This window comes from Sus scrofa, chromosome 13, assembly GCF_054392235.1.
Source record: "Sus scrofa isolate SSC_HxYL_T2T_F1_AM1 chromosome 13, Sscrofa_HxYL_maternal_Yorkshire_Landrace_v2.0, whole genome shotgun sequence".
NCBI lineage: Eukaryota > Metazoa > Chordata > Mammalia > Artiodactyla > Suidae > Sus > Sus scrofa.
In genome coordinates, this window is record NC_139395.1 from 93,623,946 (window position 1) to 93,648,086 (window position 24,141).

Below are 24,141 nucleotides of genomic sequence, written 5' to 3' on the forward strand. Positions count from 1 at the left end.
CTCAAGAACTTTGAGAAGTCTTTTAGGTAAATTACCTCTTCTAGTGCAGAGTTTTGGTTGCTAATGCTTTTAAATTCATCCCAAAGCAATTTTTTGAACTTGTCTATTTCCTCATATAATTTGGCCTGCTCTTTTTCTTTCCATTCATCAAATTCTTTCTTAATTTCCATTTCCCTCTGACGCATGATCTCTGCTTCCTACAAAGAAAAGCAAGAACAAGAGAATCGTTAATTCCACATTAGAATAAATACTAAGAAACTGCCAGGGCCCTTGTCCATGCAAGTCACTATGGAGACTCAAAGGACATTCATTCCCACTGCCCCTGTCGTTTGGACTGGGAGTGGGATTAGTCTTATCTGAACTATAAAGGCCTTGGAGGATGGGAATGACATCTTTTTCTCGATTTATATTCCGCACAATTCCTGGCATAGTTGGTGCTCAATAAATGCATGTTGAAAGGAGTGATGAATGAATAAAAAACAGAATGAATGCGGCCAAGTTAACATATTTTCACTCTGCAAATGTTTACTGAGTACCTCATCTGGGCAGCTTCCTGGAGCTTTTCCAGTCTTCGTCCCCAAAAAACTAACAACATATCATAAGGAGTTAAAATTCAGGTGCCAGTGCCCTCAGAGAGAGCTAATGCAGGAAACTGGGCTCTCTTTTCACCATACAGGTCTGGCCAAGTAACTGAGTTTTCCTTTCCAGATTATCTAAAATCATTTGGCACATCCAGGACGATGCCATCCTAGCTCTGACCCCTGGCTCTTGGGAAGCAGCCAGAATTTTGGCCCTACAGGATGTGAGTGCATCATGGGTCTCCTGGCCAGTCCATGACTGAGCCCCCTGACGACTCCTCTCCACACCCACCTGGACCTGCCGCTGCCTCTCTGCCTCCCTCTGGGCTTCCAGTTCCCCTTGGGTCCACTTTAGCTTGGCCCGCAGCTCTTCTAACACCTCCTCTATGGGCTGCTCCTGATTCTTCTGTTTTCCTGTGGGGTCATCACAAAGAGATGGCAACCAGCATAAGTCAAAGTTGGTGCAGTGTATAGTTCCTTGCGTACAAACAGTCACGCCTCAGTCTGAGACCAGTTTTGCCATTTACATTGTACCCTGACCCTGGGCAAATAACATAACCTCCCTGACCCTCTGTTTCTCCAAGCTGGAAAATGGAGATAACAGCACCCAAGCCAGAGGGTCATTGTGAGGATGATATGTGATAATGCAAAGTGCTTAGCATAGGGCCTGGCAGGACAGCTCCATTACTATGAACTATTATTGGCATTTAAAATAACCATTTTGGGAGTTCCTGCTGTGGCACAGTGGATTCAGAATCTGACTATAGTGGCTCAGCTCACTGTGCAGGTGCAGGTTCAACCCCTGGGCCCATGCAGTGGGTTAAAAGGGTCTGGTGTTGCCACAGCTGCAGCATAGGTTACAGGTGCATCACGGATTCAATTTCTGGCCCAGGAACTTCCACATGCCACAGGCGCAGCCATAAAAAAATAATTAAAATAAAATAAAATAACTATTTTGGAGTTCCCTTGTGATGCAACAGGTTACGGATCCTGGGATTGTCACTGTAGCAGCCTCAATCACTGCTGTGGCACAAGTTCAATTCCTGGCCTGGGAACTTCCACATGCCACAGGTGCAGCCAAAAATTAAACTAAATTAAATTAAATCAAAATAACTATTTTAACAGTATTGACCCATGGAAATTTGAATGCAAAACTAGTAGAGTAACAGAAGCAGAAACCAAATAGCTTGTATGTACTGATGATTAACACAAAGAACTTATCTATATATCCTGTCAGCGATCAGAGGGGAATTAAAGTAATGAAAATAATTGTAGTTTTAGGTTCACTTTTTCCAGCAATATAAGTATAGTTTATATGTGTAGTTTTAAATTTCAAATAAAAAGGCAATATGCATTATAAATAAACTTTGAATTATAGGAGAATATTCTAACTAAACCACAAACAATACTGACAAACTGAGAGTTAAGGGTTAATGAAAAAAGACACCAATTGCACTTGAACATTTGAAACTTTATAAGCACATTTAGGGATTATTAGATGGTACTGTTATTAAAACTTTAAGCTTTTCTTTGAAAAGAGATATATGGCTTTTCTCAAATGGGATTTTTCAATAACAAGCAAATTTTTTTTTTTTTTTAATATGGAACGCTTCACAAATTTGCGTGTCATCCTTGCGCAGGGGCCATGCTAACCTTCTCTGTATCGTTCCAATTTTAGTATATGTGCTGCTGAAGCGAGCACAACAAGCAAATTTTAGATGCAGTGGAAATTAATTTGGGTTAATTAAGAGATCTGAGGTGAGTATGGAATGGGAGAGCTGGGGTATCTGAGAAGCCAGCTGCCTGACAAGAAATTAATGAACATTAATGTAGCCAAAGATGCCTTACAAAAATATTTTTCCTCTCCTTACAGCATTTTACATTAAGGAAATAATAAGGAATATGCACAAAGATTTATGTACAAAAATGTCATCACCATGCGATTTATAACAGGGTAATTTTTAATAACCTATGTAAATTATGAAATAATTCAATTGTGAAATAAATTATGATTGCCACATGATGAACTACTATGCAGCCATTAAAAATCATATTTTCAGAGATGATTTAATGACATTGGAAAATATGATATACTCTTAATGAAAAATAAGCAGTAGTCAAAACTGCATCCTTTGACTATATACGTATACAGAAAATAATAACCAAAAATACACCAGCGTACTAACTGCAGGTGATACTGTTTATGGTTTTTATTTTCTCTTTTCTACCTTTCTGTATTTAAATTTTCTATATCAAAGGCATGTTATTTTTCCAATTTTTTTTATTGTGGTCAAATACACATGACATGAAATTTACTATCTTACTTTTTTTTTTTTTTTTTGCCACACCAACAGCATGCAGAAGTTCCAGGCTCAGGGACCAAACCCACACCACTGCAATAATCAGAGCCACAGCAGTGACAATGCCAGATCCTTTAACCTGTTGAGCCACAAGGGAACTCCCATCTTAGCCATTTTTAAACGTATAGTTTGGTGGTATTAAATATATTCATAATGTTGTGCCACTATCACCATCATCCATCTGCAGTATGCTTTCCATCTTATAAAACAGTACTCACTAAACAATAACTCCTCATTCCCTCTTCCTCAGCCCTTGGCAACCACCATTCTACTTTCTGTTGCTATGAATTTGACTATTTAGGTACCTCATATCAGTGAAATCATAAATATATTTGTCCATTTGTGACTGGTTTAGTTCACTTAGCATAACATCCTATTGCAGCATACTGCAGAATTACCTTTCTTTTTAAGGCTGAATATTTATATATATGTATTTATAAATATACATTATATATTTATATATGTATCTTTTACATCTTAGCTACTATGAATAGTGCTGCTATGACCATGAGTGTACAAATACCTCTTCAAAGACATAAATCTTTATCAGAAAAAATATATTTAATAAGCATAAAATCTGTTTTTCTTTAACTGCCTCTAACACAGAACCAAGAATTAAATATATCATAAATGCATAGTAACTAGGTATGTTGCTGTTTTAAAATTCTGTTCTTTGAAAAGAAAATTAAAATAAAGAGAAAAAAGTTTTATTCAATGGGATTTTATATTTAATCTATATTACATTTTATCATATTATATTTTCATAATGTTATAATAATTTTAATAAAAATATTATAAAATATTCTGTATTTTATGTTTTAACAGCTAGTTCTTGTTGAACCTCAAGAAAACAGATATCAAGTATACAAATCTCTTAATGCAGAAAACATAACAGCCTTGCCCCTCGTTTTAGAATTTGAAAAGGTAAAATTACAGTGATTAAGTCATAATAAGCTCATGTATATAAGAAAGACATAGAGCTGGTCTGACTGCCCATTAACCCCCATCAAGCTTATTCATAGTCAGCATCAGAGAACAGCAGATTCACAGAAGGGTGGGAGGTAAGGGCCCTTCAAAGCCGCACGGTCTGCCTACCCCATACACAGTGAAGGACACTGAGACTCAGAGGGAAATACTGATCACGGTCACATAAGAGAAAGGGGCAAAGCTAAGACCAACAACCTACCTGGCAGACTCTCAGCCCTTTTTCTCTAAACACATGGTCAGAAACCCTCCCGCCCCATGTGAGATCCCCCTGTGGTGGATGGTGGGGTCACCCCATCCTCAAGCAGATGATGAGATTATGAGGGCAGCTTTGGTGCTGGGTGTGTCCCCCACTGACTGAACCCCAGCCCAGGCCCTTCCACAGTCCCAGGAGGGCCCCCTGGACTTACCGCATTCCACCATGCCCGCATGCCTGCGCTGCATGTGGCCCTGGAGAAAGGTGGCATTCATGAACGTCTTGTCACACAAGTGGCACTACACAGAGGGAAATGGTGGGAAGTGCAGGGTTAGCACACCTGAGTCAGTCTGGGGTTCTCCCCTCATCAAAACACCCATGCTTGGGACCCCTGAGCTGCTTCAGAAAAGAAGAGTTTGATTTACTGTGTAAGGCAGTGATGTGAACCCAAAACACATATGTGTACATATATATTTTATACCACTCCTCCACATAAATATTTTTTTCTGAGCTTTAAAACCTTACCAGTGCTGTGGGGAGCTCTGAACAATGACTAGGTATTTGATGACACTAAGGAATTTTTTTGTTGGTTTTCCAGGGCATGATGATGGTATTACGTTTATGTTTAAAAGTGGGAATCCTTGACTTTTAGAGGTACATAGTGAAATATTTGCAGGTAAAATCATATGACAGTACACTTCAAAATAATCCAGGGGTGGGCGAACAAATGCAAGAACATTGGCCATGAGTTGATAACCATTGGGCTGGGAAGTGTGCAGATGAAGGTTCATTACATTATTCTCTCTACTCTTTTTTCTTTTTTTTTGCCTTTTTATTTTATTTTTTTAATTGTTATTTCCCCAATACAAATTTTTTTTCTACTGTACAGCATGGTGAACCAGTGACACATCCATGTGTACATTCTATTTCTGCACATTATCATGCTCCATCATAAGTGACTAGACATAGTTCCCAGGGCTACACAGCAGGACATTCTCTCTACTCTTGTATACATTTGAAATTTTCCGCCATAAAAAGTTTTCTCAAAACACATTAATGTCCAAGTTCCACCCAGAGTTGAGAACCACCAGAGAAAAGGATAGTAAATATAGCATCTGAAATTCCACTTCACGCTCCTCAAGCATTCTAGACACTGCCAATCTATCGTATCATCTTTTCACTGTAAAACTTAAGTTCTTCCAACACAGCTTTGCAGGATGCCATTACTAGTCAATCAGAATAAGAGGGCAGATTATTTGCTGTCTTTATTTAACAGAAATTTTCACTTGTTCTCCTAATACCCACTTTCCCTTCTACCTTAGCAATAAAACCTTGATTTCAAGCTGGTCATGAGGCTCTTAAGAACAAACACTGTATGTCCCAGTGTCCCTTACAACAAGATGTGGCCATGTGACTAAATTGTAGCCAATGGCATGTAAACAGAAGTAGTGTATGCAACCACTTTTTTTTTTTTTTTTTTTTTTTGCTTTTTAGGGCCGCACTTGCAGCATATGGAGCTTCCCAGGCTAGGGGTCAAATCAGAGCTGTAGCCGCTGGTCTATGCCACAGCCACAGCAATGTGGGATCTGAGCCACATCTGTTACCTACACCACAGCTCATGGCAATGCCGGCTCCTTAACCCACTGGGCAAGGCCAGGGATCAAACCTGCATCCCCATGGATGCTAGTCAGATTCGTTAACCGCTGAGCCACTACAGGAACTCCTGCAACCACTTCTTGAGGACGTTATTAAAGATGCATGACATTCCTCATCCTCCCTCCTCCTGCTGAATAGAATGTGGACCTGAGAGGTGGAACTCAGGCAGCCATCCTGGGCCAGGAGGCAGAAGCCACGTGACATGGCTGGCTGGCAAAAAACACATCCAGGACTGGGCTCACGATGGTTTGTGGCATTACATACCACAATTTAGGTTCATTTTTATTTTTTTAGGGCTGCAGGTATGGCATATGGAAACTCCCAGGCTAGGGGTCAAATCAGAGCTACAGCCGCTGGCCTACACCACAGCCACAGCAACATGGGATCTGAGCTGCATCTGCAACCTACACCACAGCTGATAGCAACACCAGATCCTTAACCTACTGAGCAAGGCCAGGGATCGAACCCACATCCTCACAGACACTATGTCAGGTTATTAACCCACTGAGCCACAGTGAGAACGCCCACAATTTAGGTTTAGATTGTTTACCTCTAACCTTTATTCATGATAGAGAGAAATAAGCTTCTGTTTCAAACTACTATGATTTAAGGTTTCCTGTCACTCACAGCTAAACCTAATCTACGTGGATACAGCCTGGGTTGAGGGACTTTGCCCACTCTAGAGTTCTAAAGTGTCATATGAATTTCTAGATGTCTGAAGGAATTATCAGTTGAGTGGGGCAGGGAATGTTTCATAAGGCATCTTATTCCAAATGATAGGCCCTTCCCCTCACTCCACCCTTCCCTGCTTTCCCATTCCCACCCCAAGCAGCATACTCACAGCCAGACACCAAAACAGGCCCTCTGCCATGCCAGCCTTGAATCTGGGGAAATGAGATGCTGACATTGCAGTGGCCCAACTTGCTACCACACGGACAGAGCCTGTCTAAGAAAGGAATCCACAATGACAAAGAATTGTCAAGAGCTGCAGAGAAAGAAACTAGATTCTGGTGCCATCACGTGAGTCCCACCATAACCCTGGATCTTCAGTTAAACAATATATTCCTTACTGGCCTAAGCCAGGTTAGATTGCTGTGTTGGCATTTACTGATGAAAAGGTTCTGACCCTTTTGTCATAGTCAATACTATATTAATTATATAAATTGACATTCAATGCATTAACATCATATCCTAATGGTTCCTTCTGTCCCACCCACCCCCAAACTATAAGTTTCGGGAAAACCTTACCCAACATGATTTGTGCCTTCATCCTCAGAGCCTGGCAGAGAGCTTGGCCAGTTTGCAATTTATTGAAGGGCAACTGTCCCCAATCTACACTTTCCAAAGAGATGCAGATGCTCAAATGCCACTTGGTCACTTGGTTGAATAATGGAGTCACTTTTCCAGAACAGGCCTGGCTCTACCAGTCCCTTGTCACGTACTGATTCCACACATACACTCAGACACCTCTTACACACACCTTTACACATCACATATGAAGCCTTTATGCATACCTATGCCCTCCGTGAGTACGCACACCCTTATACGCATACACACCCTTCATTCATTCACACACACCATAAATAAACTTTACGTGCACATTTCACATACAAGCACATGTAACATGCCACACACTCTACACACATACAGGCACAAATCATTCATAGATGTACCCTCCAAGCAATCACATATACATCTTAGACACATTTACATGTCATTCGTAAACACACGCACCCCTTGCATACATTCACACTTGAACACACTGAGACATGCACCCTCTTCATAAACACATCCACATTCTTCACTCATATACACACCTGCCGCACATCTACAATCACCCACCCCACAGCTGTAGACCCGATGAAACACCCTCAGGCTCTATGGTGGGGGTGGCATGTCCAAAATCTGCTCCCAGTCCCTGTGGCCCAGTGGTGGTGCCGTGCAGGTGGTGGAGGCTAGGCACACAGCCCTCCCAGCATGCCTACCCTGCAGAAGTGGCTCACCGTGTGGTAGCTCTGGGCACCTGTCTGCAGGAGCAGCTGCTGCAGGGTGTTGATCATCTTGCGCCGCCGGCGGCTCTCCTCCCGCACACCCTTGAGCTCGTCAGCCTGGCGGCCCAGCTCCTGGCGGCCATGCTCCTGTTGGCCCAGGCTGGCCTGCAGCCGTGCCTCTAGCTGGACCACACTGGTGCTCAGGCAATCCTGACAGTGCAGCAGGTACTCGATGCTGAGCTGTGCCAGCCGCACCACCTTGAGCAGCGCCGGGTCCACCGGCTGCCTACAGCGGCTGCACACCTCCCCATCCAAGTTGCAGAAGGTGACACTGGCAATGTTCTCTTGCAGAGTGGCCACATCCAGCTCCCATGCCACGCGGTCCACGTCCAGGGCGCTAATGCGCCTCCAGTCTACACTTTCTCTTCGAGGCTGGAATTTGAAGGCGGGACGAGAGTAGGCCGCCAAAAGGGGGCCACTGAGTCCCTCACTGGTGGGAGTGAGGGACTGCATGGGTGGGGAGAGCCCTGGACTGACCCCGGAGGGAGGGTGCCTGCCACCAAGGCCACGGCAGTAGGCACAGAAGCTGAGAGGACCTGGAAAATGAGAAGAGAGTCCGAGTTAGGCCTGGTGTATGTGGCTATGTGTACTATACACTGGCCAGCACGAGCCTGTAACGTATGGCTGGCACTACTCAGCAAGAACTTGGAAAGGAAATGTGTGGGCTTTACAACCACACAGATAGAGAATCAGAGCCTCAGCCTTTGGCAAGCTCCTCCACATCTTTAAGTCTCTGTGTGTACTGGGGATCATGGGCCTCCTCTGCAGGTTTGTGGTTAGGAATAAAGCAGGTATAATAGCCAGCCCAGTGCCTGGCACATGGAAGGTCCTCAGTGAACACTTTGCCATGCCCAAGTCCACTGCAAGAGTGTCAACCAGAGGACTTGGTCAGGAGTGAGCAATGAAATACATACGCAGGTCCTTCTGCAACCCTACACTGATCTCAGGATAAAGCCCAATAACTTGCCCAATAACAGAGCCATTTAACGTCAACTACATCCTACCCTCTCCTTCTATACTTTCAAGATTTGGTGGAACAGGGGTGGGCTACAGTTCCCAGTTTCCCAGCTATAATGTGTGATACCTATGACTATGAACATCGTAGGATGTGGGTGAAATGATGTCCGCCCCTGCCCAGGGGGTGGCGCTCAAGAGAGCAGCTGTGTCTGCACAGAGACTGTCTCCACCCATGAGAGTCTTTTCTTTTAAACCTCATGGTTTAGCAAACGCTTCGGTTTGTTGTCAAAAGACTCAAATTCTATCTACTCTCCTCTCTCTTGGTAAAGAAAGAAATTTTTCTCTTTGGAGAGTAACTTGTCAATAGCAACCAGAATATAAAATGAATATTCCAGGAGTTCCCTTTGTGGCTCAGAGGCTTAAGAACCCGACTAGTATCTAAGAGGATGTGGGTTCCATCCCTGGCCTCACTCAGTGGGGTAAGGATCTGGCTTTGCCACAAGCTGCCATGTAGGTTGCTCTGGCTGTGGTGTAGGCTGGCAGCTGCAGCTCTGATTTGACCCCTAGCCCAGGAACTTCCGTATGCTGCAGGTGCAACCCTAAATTTAAAAATAAAAAAATAAAAGAAAGTAAAATTAACATTCCACTACAAGAATTACAATTTGTTCTACAGATAAATTCATACAAGTGTGCAAAGGTGCTTGTGCAAAAATCGTCATTGTAGCATTATTTGTAACAGCAAAGTATAAGAAGATGTACAAAGTACAATAGGGGATACAAATGTCATCTCTACACAGTGAAATACTATACAGCTACTGATAAGAATAAGGCAGTTTTTTATGTACCAATATGGAACTACATATACACACATATATATCCATTTATGTTTAAATGATGTATTAGCATAATTACATTTAATAATAGTTTGCAAAAGTAAAGATGTATATATCTCACATATATATGTGTGTGTATATAGATCTCACATTAAAATGACTGCCTATAAGGGAGAAGGGAAATGGGAATGTAAAATGGTGATAAATAAATGAATAAAATAATAAACAAAATAGATGGTGCATAGGTAGAAGATGGATAGATAAATAGGCCTTACATAGACCAATGATGATAATAATACACGTGTATAACATATGTATATATATGTGTATATATAAATGTTTCATTTGTTTTTCATATATAATTATAATTAAATATACTAATGTATTATTCCTACATATGATTCATTACCTGTATTATTTCATATGCATACACTATTTCTAGAAAAATAAACAAACTGCTAGCAATGGTTACACGTGGGAAGTAGGAATGGTAGTTAGAGGACTTTATTTTCCACTCTCCACCTTCTATACTATTCAGTTCTTTACATTGTCACCCATTACTTTTATAATTTTTTAAGGGCACAATTTCTGTCCTTAAGGAATTTAGAATCTGACCGAACAAGAATTACATGTGACCCTGTTTAATCACGTTCTTAGATTATGTGATTCACATGTTCAAGTATGGCAGAAAGTCAGAAAAGAGAAAGGTCATTGACCTGATGAAGCAGAAAGGCCTTGAAGAAACAGTGGGACTGGGTTTATAAAGAGAGGAAGGCCTCCTGGAAAGACCCTGAGCTGTCTTCATCTGAGAAAGGCAACAATAGGAGGTGACAGGCCTGTGCCACCACCCCAGGGCCCTGCAAAGACTGGAAGAGAGGCAAGGGGAGGGCCCTCAGTAAGAAAACCGGCCTCTGTGCCAGACTCAAACTCTAAATGCAAACCTACAAACACATATAACTATTCTCACTTTACAAACAAGGAAACCGATGCCTGGAAAGGTTAAGTAATCTTCTCCAGGAAGGGAGGCGAGCACTGAAGTACGATTGGAGGTGAATCTGATTCCCAAAGTTTGAGGACTTTGAACCAACCAACATTGATTCTGGGGGCTATTTGACCTAAACCTAAAACTTTGATCACATCATCATCTGTTATCCACCAAATTCATTCATTGATTCATTCACTCACCACTGTCCCGTTTATAGCATGCCTACCTTGGCCAGACTAGCTATTAGCCCTGGGGCCATGGAGATGCATTAACCACACACCTGCCCCCCACTCCCACCTCTAGGAGTGTACCTTGGCTCGTTGTTGCCACAGAACCAAGTCCAAACCCCTCAGCCTGGTCTTGAAGCTGCCACAGGACACCACTGACCCACCTTTCCCACTTCAGTTCCCATGCTTCCCTTTCTCAGATACTCCTTCCCAGCACATACTCCAAAAAACAAAACCTTCCAGCCACAAGCAGCCCCACCATGGCCATGAGGAAAAGACCAGCACATTTTCCTTAACATGTCACATTATTTTTTAAAAAAAAAAAAAAAAGGCAAGTGACATGATGCTTACCATGCTCAGCTGCAACCATGTCACTGGAGCCTCAGAGACAACTGCCACAACAAACCATGCCATGGAGCAACAGCTGGTTACCAGGCGTGCTGTGGGCAAGGGTAATGGGACACCTGCTTCCTGCCTGCCCACAGACCTGGAGCTCACCTGAGAACGTACTGTTTAACTATTTAAGCTTTGGCCTCAGATGTTTGCCCACAGTTCTCTCTCTAATAATAAGGCTAAGAATGTTCCATCAGCCACCCTCTTGGCTCTCTACTCACCTCTTTGAATCTCTGTCCAGCCTCCTCCTTGAAAAGATACTATCTTTGCTCCCCTCCTTAAAGGCAGGGTGTGCCCCTTCCCCCATGATAGTCTGCTGTTAACCCACCACCCATCCTCCCTGCACCCTTTCCCTGGGGATGAGCTCACACATACCCACAGCTTCAACTCCCACAGGCCTGCTATAGGCTAAGCCTCAGCCACTCCCAAATCTCTTCCTTACAGGCCCATCTGTCTCTTTTAGACCTAGCCTTCCAATAACTATACTAGAAGTTGCAAATCTAGACTCCACCAGGGCCAGAAAGGTAGCATTAAATGTGGGAAACATGCCAGGTATAAAAGAAACCAAAGGAATTCCCTTGTGGCTCAATGGGTTAAGGATCTGGTGGTGTCACTGCTGTAGCTCTGATTAGAGCTGTGGTGTGGGGTCAATCCCCACCCTAGGAACTTCCACATGCTGAGGCCATGGTAGAAAAGAAAAAAAAAAAAAAGGAAAGGAGAAGAGAGGAAAGGAAAGGAAAAATGAAAGAAAGGAGAAAAGTAACCACAGTATAAGCTTGAGGATAAGTGGCAAGTGATTCCCCATCTTAGTCTCCCAGACACAATTAGGCAATTCTCAAAGTGCAATCACTGAGCAGCAGCAGCATCAACTGGAAAGTCACCAGAAATGCAGATCTCCAGAGTAATTGATTCAGAACCATTGCAATAGCAAGGGCTAGGGTAGGGAGAGTTAGGGACTGGGGCAAAATGGGGAGCGCAGGACCTGATTACAAGGGGCAGCCACCACTGAGCTGCAGCCATAAGGGAAGGGATGTTATGTGTTCCTCCTGGGCTAATTCCAAATTCAAGTAGGAGTGACCAACATAGTAGGGTAGGAAGACACTAGCTCACTTCCTCCCAAGACACATCAAAATTACAACTGTTTACAGACCAATTATTTATGAGAATGAGGACTGGCAAAAAAGATTTTCCACAACTGAAAGATGTAAAGAAGGACCCATAATGAGGTGGGTAAGGGGGTAGGGATAAAGATTAATCAAGACTCACACCCCGGAGTTCCCATCATAGAGCAGAGGAAAAAAATCCAAGTAGGAACCATGAGGTTGTGGGTTCAATCCCTGGCCTCGATTGGTGAGTTAAGGATCTGGCATTGTGATGAGTTGTGGTGTAGGTCACAGACACAGCTTGGACCCCGCATTGCTGTGGCTGTGGTGTAGGCTGGCAGCTGTAGCTCTGATTCAACCCCTGGCCTGGGAACCTCCTCCATATGCCACAGGTACAGCCCTAAAAAGCAAATATATAAGTTAATTAAATATAAATAAATAAATTTTTTAAAAAGACCCACACCCCTGGGTGAGAGACCCATAAACAAGAGGATTATTACAATTGCAGAGGTTCTCCCCCAGGAGCAAGTGGTCTGAGCCCCAGCTTATGGCTTCCCAACCCAGGGGTCCTACACTGAGAGGATAAGTTCCTAGAACATCTGGCTTTGAAGGCCAGCAAGGCTTGTGAATAACAGAGGGGGCACCAGCCCTGGGGCCCTCTGGACCCCACAGCTAGCTGCTCCAAGAAAAAGCTCTGCCTCCCCAGTTGGCCGGGGAGGGGCAATGGGGGGCTGGCTGGCAGCCACCACAGAGTCAGCCACACTCACCAGCAGGCTCCCAGTAGCCAGCCCAGCCACACAGAAGGGCCCACATAGCCCCTAGAGCTAGCACCCGGAGAGCATGTAGCTCTGATGACTAAAGGGGAGTGTGGTGCTGAGCCCCATAGGACACCTCCTACATAAGGCCATTTCTCCAAGAACAGGAAATGAAACTGACTTAATACATAGAAATAAACACAAAGAATTGGGCAAAATGAGAAGACAGAGAACTATGTTTTAAACGAAGGAACAAGACAAAATCCCAAAAGAACTAAGTGGAGATAGCCGATAACAAGTTCAAGGTCATGATCATAAAAATGCTCCACAAACTCAGTAGAAGGATGGATGAACACAGGGAGAAGTTAAACAAAAAGTAAAAAAAATACTAAGAACCAAACAGATCTGGAGTAGAATAACTGAAATAAAAAATACACTAGAAAAAATCAACAGTAGATTAGATGGAATCAGAAGACAGAGTGGTAGAAATTACTTAAGGTGAAAAGGAAAGCAAACTTTTTTTCTTTTTTTTTTTTTTTTTTTTTTTTGTCTTTTTTGGGGCCACACCTGTAGCATATGGAGGCTCCCAGGCTAGGGGCCAAGTCGGAGCTGTAGCTGCTGGCCTATGCCAGAGCCACAACAACTCAGGATCCTAGCCACATCTGCGACCTACACCACAGCTCACGGCAACGCCAGATTCTTAACCCACCGAGTGAGGCCAGGGATCAAACCTGCATCCTCATGGATACGAGTCAGATTTGTTTCCACTGAGCCACAACGAGAACTCCAAAAGCAAACTTTTTAAAGATGAGGACAGTTTAGGAGTTCCCATGGTGGTGCAGCAGAAACGAATCCAACTAGGAACCATGAGGTTCAATCCCTGGCCTTGCTCAGTGGGTTAAGGATCCAGCATTGCAGTGAGCTGTGGTGTTGGTCACAGATGCAGCTCGAATCTGGCGTTGCTGTGGCTGTGGCGTAGGCTGGCAGCTATAGCTCCGATTAGACCCCTAGCCTGGCAACCCTCATATGCCACAGATGCTGCCCTAAAAAGGACCAAAAAAGCAAAAAAAAAAAAAAAAAAAGAAGAAGATGATCAGGACAGTTTAAAGGACCTCTGGGACAACATCAAGTGTACCAACATCCACATTATAGGGGGCTCCCAGAAGGAGAAAAGAGAGAGAAAGGGGAAGAGAATTTATTTGAAGAAATAGTAGCTAAAAACATCTCTAGCCTGGGAAAGAAAATCCAGGTCCAGCAAGGACAAAGAGTCCCCAACAATATGAACCCAAAGAGGTCCACACGAAGACATAGTGTAATTTAAATGGCAAGTTTCAAGATAAGGAGAGACTATGGAAAGCAGCAAGAGAAAAGCAACTAGTTACATACAAGGAAACAACTAGTTACATACAAGCAACTAGTTACATACATAGTCCCCTAAGACTATGAGCTGACTTTTTAGCAAAACTTTGCAGGCCAGGAGGGAAAAGATTCTCAACATCACTCATCATCAGATAAATGCAAATCAAACCACAATGAGATATCACCTCACACTTGGCAGAATAGCTATTATCAAAAAGAAATAACAATTGTTAGAGAGGATATAGTGAACTGTTGGTAGGATCGTAAATTAATATAGCTCTATGGAAAACAGTATGAAGGTTCCTCAAAACATTAAAAGTAGAACTGCTAGAGTTTCCACTGTGGCTCAGTGGAAATGAACCCAACTAGTATCCATGAGGATGCAGGTTTGCTCCCTGGCCTCATTTAGTGGGTTAAAGTTTTCGCTGATGCAATGAGCTGTGATGTAAGTCACAGATGCAACATGGATCTGGTGCTGCTGTGGCTGTAGCACAGGGCTGGTGACTACAGCTCTGATTCGAGCCCTAGCCTGGTAACTTCCATATGCCGAGGGTGCAGCCCTAAAAGACAAAAAAAAAAAAAAAAAACAGAACTTCCAATTCTGGGTATTTTTCTCAAGAGAACAAAGGCACTAATTCAAAAAGGTATATGCACCCCTATGTTCATTGCAACATTACCTTCAATAGCCAAGATATGGAAGCAACCTAAGCGTCCAGCAATAGATGAATGGATAAAGAAGATACACATACACACGTATAACTCAGCCCTAAAAAATAATGACATCTTGCCATTTGCAACAACACTGATGAAAATAGAGGATATTATGGTGAGTGAAATAAATCAGAGAAATACAAATACTATATGATTTCACTTATACATAGAATCTAAAAAACAAATGAACAATAACAAAACAGAAACAGACTCATAGATACTGAGAATTGCTGACTGCCGAGTGGTGGGGAGCAACAAGTGTAATAGGTGAGGGAGATTAAGAGGTGTAAATTTTCAGTTATAAAATGACTAAGTCACTGAGATGTCATGTACAGCATTGGGAATACAGTCAATAATATTGTAATAACTTGTATGGTAACTAGACTTATTGTGATTGTTCTCTAATATATAAAAACATTGAATCACTGCATTGTACACCTGTAACTAATATAATATTGTAAATTAAATAAACATCAATACAAATAAGATATTCAAAGGCCTCTACGAACTGTTTCCAAACTACCATTCTAGCTGCACCTCCCACCTACTACATTACTTGCTGTCCACACTTTCATATTGCTGGGCTATTTATTTTTATGCACTGTTTTTAAGTACTTTAAAAGAATAATTCAGAGTTCCTGTTGTGGCTCAGCGGGTTAAGAACCCAGCATAGTGTCCATGAGGATTCGGGTTAGACCCCCAGCCTCACTCAGTGGGTTAAAGAACTGGCATTGCTGCAGGCTGCAGCATAGGTTATAGATCCAGCTTGGATCCAGCTTTGCTGTGGCTGTGGCGTAGGCTGCAGTCCAATTCGACCCCTAGCTCAGGAACTTCTGTATGCCGCAGAAAAAAATAATAAAGAACAACTCAGGTAGGGAGTTCCCATCATGGCTCATCAGAAACGAATCCGGGAGTTCCCGTCGTGGCGCAGTGGTTAACGAATCCGACTAGGAACCATGAGGTTGCGGGTTCGGTCCCTGCCCTTGCTCAGTGGGTTAACGATCCGGCATTGCCGTGAGCTGTGGTGTAGGTTGCAGACGCAGCTCGGATCCCGAGTTGCTGTGGCTCTGGTGTAGGCCAGCGGCTACAACTCCGATTAGACCCCTAGCCTGGGAACCTCCATATGCCGCGGAAGTGGCCCAAAGAAATAGCAAAAAGACAAAAAAAAAAAAAAAAAGAAACAAATCCGACTAGTATATAGGAGGATGCAGGTTCAATCCCTGGCCTCACTCAGTGGGTTAAGGATCCAGCATTGCTGTGAGCTGTGGTGTAGGTCACAGACACAGCTTGGATCCCGTGCTGCTGTGGCTGTGGTGGAGGCCAACAGCTATAGTTCTGATTCAACCCCTAGCCTGGGAACTTCCATATGCCCTGGGTACGGCCCTGGAAAAAAAAAAAAAAAAAAGGATAACTCTCATGTAATCCTCACCACAACCCTTTGAAGAGGTGCTATTACTATCTAAGCCACAAAGAAATGAAGAAGCTTGCCCCAAGTACAGGAAGCGGGATCCAACCTGTACAGTCTGTTTACAGAGTCTGAGCTCTGAGCCACTGTATCATGCTGCCTCTTGGGATATATGGCCCCTCTACCATATATCTCTGCTCCTACTGAAGCTAAGTTCATGGTCAAGGTCTTGCTCATACATGATTGCCACTGTAAATCCCTCCCAGGTTGCCAGTCAGAATTCCCAGCCCCTCCCCTGGGCTCCCAGAGCACAAAGCCTACCTGTTTTGGTTGTCCTCACTGCATTCTGGGCTGTGCTGGGAGGCTGTGCAAAATTCGCTCACCCATCTCATCAGCAAAAGAGTCCCGAGTCCCTACTAAGGGCCAGGCCCTGTGACTGGCCCTTGAGATGGATGGTAACCAGGCAACGGTCCCTGACATCATAAATAAAAGCAGTTAACACTTCTGGAGCTGTGTGCTCCACACAGTTATATGTCTTTACATGTACGAGCCCATTTGATTCTCACAACAACCCAGTGGACAGACAAAGAAACTTCAAGGTGAACAAAGATGGCAAATTACTTTCCCACAGTCATACCTGTAGTAAGTGACATGATCTGGCTCCAGAGTTTCTTCTCCAGAAAGAAAAATACACAGAATTACCACCCACCAGAGCATTAAGTGCCAGGGTAGAAACTAGGGCAGAGAGCACCAAGAAGGGGCTACACAGGACATTTCTGTCTCCTTCCTGCATCACATCCCTACCAGAACCCAGGCTATGAGCTCCACAAGAGCTGAGATCATGGCTTAGTTACATCCATTGGATTGCAGCCCCTAGCATATTACCTGCAGCCTAGATTACTACTGCAAATGGAATTGTCAAAATCTTAGAATATCTGCATCAAAATTCTTTATTATTGGGGCCTTGGAGAACTGAGGCCATGAACAAGCAAGAATTAGGATAAAGAGTAAGAATGGAGTTAGGTGCACTTAATTTGGACTCCTTAGAAAGAAATACCATTCAGACTTAATAAAATGCTTCATTTGTTGTCCATCTGTGTCCATAGCCTAATCCCCAGGCTGCTAATGAAAGCTTAGAGCATGGGTTCTCACCCCTGTCTGCCACTAGGACCCCAAGGCTCCAATTCTCAGAAGTCCCAGGGAGGGACTGGAAGTCTGTCAGGAAGTCTGTCAGGGAGTCTGACATCAAAAGGTGAGCAGCTGGGAGTTTAGGGTTAGTAGATGCTAACTATTACATCTAGAAAGGATAAACAACCAGGTCCTACTGTATAGCACAGGGAACTATATCCAATCTCCTGGGATAGACCATGATGAAAAAGAATATAAAAAAAGAAAATATATATATATATATATATAACTGAGTCACTTTGCTGTATAGCAGGAATTTGGCACAACATTGTAAGTCAATTATACTTTTTTAAAAAAAAAGTGAGTAGAACTGTGGAACTTTGAAGATGACAGCAGCCATCATTTATTAAGTATCCATGTGCCAAGCACTGTGCCAACCTTTTTTTTTTTTTTTTTTTTTGCTTTTTAGGGGTGCACCTTTGGCATATGGAAGTTCCCAGGCTAGGGGTCCAATCAGAGCTGCAGCTGCCAGCCACAGCTACAGCCACAGCAATGTGGGATCCAAGCCTCATCTTCGACCTACACCACAACTCACAGCAATGCCAGATCCTTAACCACTGATCGAGGCCAGGGATCAAATCTTCATCCTCATGGAAACTAGTCACATTTGTTTCCACTGCACCACAACAGGGACTCCTGTGTCAGCATTTAATAGAACTATTTCTAGTCAGCAAACAGCTTTGTATGTAGTTATGATTCATCTCAACTGATTGATGCAGAAAGTGAGGCTCAGAGAAACTAAGGGACCTGCCCCAAGTCCCCAGGTTGCTCAATTACTAAGTAAGGAAGCCAAGATTCAAATTAAATTCTGACTCCAAAGCTTTTAAATTATGGCAAACCACCTCCCAATGATGATGATGATACATCAATCATTTCCCATTTTGTAAATTATAATACCTGAGATTTCTTAAACAAACTGCAAGGATAGAAAGAGTTTAGTGCAAATCACAACAGGGTCAGTGTCAGAGACCCTAAATTCTACCTGTATCCTGGCAGAATTTAGCCAAACACGGTTCAGCTCCACAGCTTTGGGTCCTGGATGGGATGGGCAAAGACAAAGCCAAGTAAGAATACTGCTGGTTACCTGGAAACCACACACCCCAGAGAGCAGGAACGAAGTGCTTTCTTCAGACTGATTTATCAGCAGACTGCTTTTATTCACCTCTGGGAATAGAAACACAAGGCAAAAATGACACTGGCTAGCCAGCATTACGAAATGTGTAGCTATTAACCATCTCTAGATGTCTTGATGGGGTTCCAAGAACTTCCCAATCCAAAAGAATGATATCTATGCTAGCATTCTAAACTCACTTCATTGTTTGTTTTTTGGGGTTTTTGTTTGTTTGTTTGTTTTTTGCTTTTTAGGGCCGCACCCATGGCATACGGAGGTGCCCAGGCTAGGGGTCTAATCAGAGCTATAGCTGCTGGCCTACACCTACACCATAGCTCATGGCAATGCCAGATCCTTAAGCCACTGAGCAAGGCCAGGGAACGAACCTGCAACCTCATGGTTCCTAGTCAGATTCATCTCAACTGCGCCACAACAGGAACTCCTAAACTCACTTCATTGTTGAAGACCTGGAGCAATCCCACAGTCAAGAAAGTAGGCCTATCTACCAACCCAGTGGTGGGATGTTTACTACCTCACAAGGCAGCCACCCCACAGCGAAACCCTGGAAATTTTACCATTCTTCTGAAATCTGCCCACCTATAATCTGTCAAAGACAACTTCCACAAAAATGAACAAACAGCTGATTTTTTTTAACAAAATTCTGATCAACTTTTAATCTAAATTGACAGCTAGAGTATAGCAGTGTCGCTGCCTCCTTGCTGCTTCCTCAGAAATGCTGCCAAGCCACGAGGAGGAACTTGGAGGAACGAAGCTTCCAAGGCAACTGCCAAACAATCATCTACAAGCCTGCCCTGACTCCCAGCTAACTTCAGTGGTGCTGCTCTGGAAGCTTAGGCGTGTCATTAATGCTAATTGTTCTGGTTGCCAAGGAAACCCTCACACAGTTTGCAAATAGGACTTGCACACACCTTAGCCAAGGGAGTGCTAGAAACCCCAACAGAGACAAAAGAGACCCAGGAGCTCTTCTGGAGCACTACCGTTACAGACCTCGCTCTCCTTGTCCTCTGATTCTGCTTTGCTAAAGAAAGGAATCCCCCTTTCCACTCTTTCTTGCCCTTAAAGTAGCAAAAGAGCGAGAAATCCACTCTGCCAAGCACACACCGCCCCCATCCTTTACAATAGGTCTCCAATTCCTAGAAACTTTAAGGCGATATTTTTATTTTTTATTTTTTGTCTTTTTAGGGCCACACCTTCGGCATATGGAGGTTCCTGGGCTAGGGGCTATAGCTGCCACAGCAGTGCACACAGCCACAGCAGTGCAGGATCCCATCCTCATCTGCAACCTATACCACAGCTCACAGCAAGGCGGGATCCTTAACCCACTGAGCAAGGCCAGGGATGGAACCCGAGTCGTCCTGGATACGACTCGGGTTCGTTAACCACCGAGCCACCATGGGAAATGAGAGGAAATATTTTTAAAAGACAATGCCAGAGTTCTCATCATGGCTCAGCAGGTTAAGAACTCAACTAGCATCCACAAGGATGAGGGTCTCGCTCAGTGGGCTAAGGATCCAACGTTGCTGGGAGCTGCGGTGTAAGTTGCAGACATGGCTCAGATCTGGCATTGCTATGGCTGTGGTATAGGCCCCTAGCCCGGGAACTTCCATATGCCACAGGTGAGGCCCTAAAAAGAAGAAAGAAAGAAATAGATAAAAAGACAACGTCCTTGTTCGGTCGAAAGCCTATTTTAAGTTTTTGCCACAGAAGAATTATCTTTAAAAATCAAAGATGGGGATTTGACTGACATGTCTTCAAAGTATTTTAGAGGGAAAGGACTTCATACTGATAAGATCAATCTTCCCAGATCAAAACTGTCAAAAACAAACACTAATTTTCACATCTAAAAGAACAGCATTTGAGGAGTTCCCATTGTGGCTCTGCGATTAATGAACCCAACTAGGATCCATGAGAATGCAGATTCGATCCCTGGCCTCTATAAGTGGGTTAAGGATCCAGTGTTGTCATGAGCTGCAGTGTGGGTCGCAGACACAGCTCAGATCCCTCTTTGCTGTGGCTGTAGCGTAGGCCGACAGCTACAACTCAAATTTGACCCTTAGCCTGGGAATCTCCATATGCTGCAGGCGTGGCCCCAAAAAGACCAAAAAAAAAAAAAAAAAAAAAAAAAAAAAAAGGCAAAAATAAAAGAATGACAGGAGTTCCCGTCGAGGCTCAGTGGTTAACAAATCCGACTAGAAACCTTGAGGTTGCGGGTTTGATCCCTGGCCTTGCTTGGTGGGTTAAGGATCCAGCGTTGTCATGAGCTGTGGTATAGGTCACAGATGCGGCTCGGATCCCGTGTTGCTGTGGCTCTGGCATAGGCCAGCAGCTACAGCTCCAATTCGACCCCTAGCCTGGGAACCTCCATATGCCGAGGGAGTGGCCCTAGAAAAGGTAAAAAGACAAAAAATAAAATAAAAAATAAAATAAAGTAAGATAAAACAAAATAAAATAAAATAAAGCAAAACAAAACAAAAATAAAAGAATGACAACTGAAAACATACTATTGTTTTCTTTCCCATAGAGAAGTCATTGCTTCTTGGCAGAGCTTCTCCAACTTCAGAGCCTGGGCCATCAGACCCTCAAAATCCTCCCTAGAGGTATAAGGCCCAGTGACAGGTGGTATTGCAGGTGGATAACCCTGCTGACCAGGGCTGGCCCTCCCTGCAAGGGGCCCACAAGGAGGTCCAGAACAGTGCACCAAGTTGTCCCCTTCCCTGCTCCTGTCAGTTTCAGCTGAGCGACAAGCCTTTTGACCAAATAAGTTCCAGCTTCCTGGCAGAACCCACTTATGCTGTGCAAATGAATTCAGGTTTCTGTTCCCAACCCGAGGCATATAACTTCACAAGACCATTCTATCAAGTTGGATGGCATCCACAAAGATTTCTACCACAGACAGAGGTCTCCAGAGCATTGATGCTGACAGAGACAGAAGATGGCTCATCAGCCACTTGACTGGAGAATCTGCCTTCTCTAAGTGAGGCTGTTCTCACTGGCCAGTCCTCTGCTCCAGGGTGAGATGTGAGGGACTGTGACAAAGGAGAGGAACCACCCACCCTATCTGCAGGCCACAGTCTGAGCACCTCACACTCACAAAGCCTCCCTTCAAAGTCCTGTTAGAAACCACATTTCAAGAAACTGCTGGGACGGGCAAGCCCTGGGCCCTAAGTAGTGCTGGGTGAACGGTGGCCCCTGCCCAGGCCTCCTCGACCCCTCTTCTGACCTCTCTTCTGGACCCTAGTCCTGTACTAAATAAGTGTCCCATGGACTTTATCTGCAGCCACCTCAAAATAAAAATATGATCGCTGCCTCCTGCTAAACCCCAGCCTCGGAGTGCAAGGCAGAGGAACCAGAGGTGCTAAACTGTTTTTAAATGAACTCGTTAGTCAAAGGTCTCCCTTTACCTACAGAACGCAAAGCAGCAAACCTCTAACCCCACCCCAATCATTTTACTTTTTTCAAAAAGTGAAAATCCAAGGTCATCCTCCCAGCGAAGCCCTGCCCTGCTCACCTCCGGGTACCTCTGTCCCTATCAGGCCAAGCAGCCAGGGTGGGGACGCCAGGCTCAAGAGGCGAAGCTGAGGCGTAGAGTCCGAAGCTCCCGCACCTCACCCCGCAGGACTAGGGAGCCGCGGCTGTTTAACGTCCTGAGGCCCGCGGGTCGGGTCACTCGGACTGCACCACGCTCCCCACCCCTGCCGGTTCCGGGCCGAATTCCTGGCATAGTTTCCCTACGCGGCCCAGCTCAGCTGGGGGGGTCCTCTGAGCCGAGGGAGCGAGCAATGGTCCCGAGCGCGTGACTCCGCTCCTCCGCCCGGCTTAGCCTCCGGGCTCGCTCCACCGCCTCCGACCGACGTGCTTCCAGGAATCAGCGCCGCCGCGCGGGCCTGGGATGCTTCCTAAGCCCCGGCTAGCCCGGCCTCTCCCGGGCGCGGGACAGAGCCGCCTCGCCACCCAGTGCTGCTGACCTGCGGGGCTGGGGGCACAGAAAACCTCTGGGCGCCGGCCCAAGAAGGCTTGGGGTCTCTGATGCCTCCAGCTCCCGCGACAGCTGCTGGAGGGGCGGAGCTTCTCCGCAACCCCCCCCCCCCCCCCCCCCGGGGACAAGCTATTTTTAGGTCCGTTAGGGAAGCGGGAAGGAGAGAATGCCACGTTTAATCTGTCAGGAAAATCCAGGAACCTAATGAGTGGCTCCCAGACCTTGATGAAAGGCCGGGACGTCCTCCGTCCCCCACCCCAGACACTACGCACACAGCCCCCCACCCATTCACCCAGTACAGCCGCTGGCCTGCTGAGAGCCCCTGGGCAGCTTTAACCACCCACCCCCTCCCCCCGGGCCGACAGGCCTGCCAATCTAAACTAAACTGAACTGAACTGAATTAAGCAACTAAAGTAAACTAAAGGGACCTTCTTGGTGTCTGACCCAGACCCATGCTCCTCCTTTAAGAGAGTCCCAGATCTGGTCAGATGGCAACCACCTTCCCCCCAACCCCCAACCTCCTGTGGATACAGCTGGGAAACCCAGAACTAAAGAATTATTTCTCTCTTGAAAACAGTCTCTGACCTCTTCCCATAGCCATCTGTTGCTTTACTGAAACTCGGATTTCTAACTCCATTTTTTTATTTTTTTGAGCCTTCCTCCCACTCCGGCCTCAGTCTGCCAAGTTGTGTCGTTAGGCATTCCAAGCAAAATTGCATGGGAGCAAATGTTGGCAAGAATGTGGAGAAACTGGATTACCTATGCACTACTGTGAGAATGTAAAATGGTACAACCACCATGGGAAAAGAGAATGGTGGTTCCTCAAAAAATTAAACATGGAATTACTGTATGATCCAGCACTTGCACTTCTGAGTATACACACAAAAGGATTACACGCAGAAACTCAAACAGATATCTGTACACCCATGTTTATAGCAGCATTATTCACAATAGCCAGAAGGTGGGAATAACCCAATGTCCATCAACAGATGAATGGACAAAAAAATGTTATATGTATGTGTGCGTGTGTGTGTATAGACATACACAACATTATATATATATATATATGTGTGTGTGTGTGTGTGTGTATATATGTATATGTATATATATCAGCCTTAAAAGGAATGAAATCTGATACATGCTTCAACATGAATGAACCTTGAAAACATTCTTCTAAGTGAAATTAGTCAGACACAAAGAGACACATATAATTCTACTTACACAAGGTACCTAGAATAGTCAAGCTCATAGAGACTGAAAGTAGAATGATGGCTGCCAGGGATGGAGGGAGG

At 44.5% G+C, this 24,141-nt stretch overlaps 1 protein-coding gene and 1 non-coding gene across 51 annotated transcripts in view; both read right to left on the minus strand.

The window, feature by feature from the left end:
* The window catches only part of DZIP1L (DAZ interacting zinc finger protein 1 like), a 55,518-nt gene extending 32,595 nt beyond the window's left edge, over positions 1–22,923 (minus strand). For 24 of the 50 annotated variants that reach the window (XR_014824007.1, XR_014824005.1, XR_014824018.1 and 21 more), the window contains exons 1-7: positions 22,382–22,923; positions 18,826–18,905; positions 16,875–17,026; positions 7,778–8,361; positions 4,333–4,417; positions 871–992; positions 36–197 (exon numbers count right to left, since the gene is read on the minus strand). Coding sequence is in view for 15 of the 50 variants with exons in the window: in XM_084989833.1 (XP_084845959.1) it covers positions 36–197; positions 871–992; positions 4,333–4,417; positions 7,778–8,278 (870 nt within the window). In the remaining 35 variants the exon portion in view is untranslated. Of the gene's footprint in view, positions 1–35; positions 198–870; positions 993–4,332; positions 4,418–7,777; positions 8,362–16,874; positions 17,027–18,723; positions 18,906–19,553; positions 19,698–22,381 lie in introns of those variants that run through there. The other 26 variants (XR_014824008.1, XR_014824006.1, XR_014824017.1 and 23 more) reach the window with 5 other exon arrangements.
* LOC146397471 (U6 spliceosomal RNA) lies at positions 2,174–2,280 on the minus strand. Its single transcript, XR_014825396.1, has one exon. It is a non-coding gene; the product is annotated as a U6 spliceosomal RNA (small nuclear RNA).
* Positions 22,924–24,141: the final 1,218 nt, after the last annotated feature.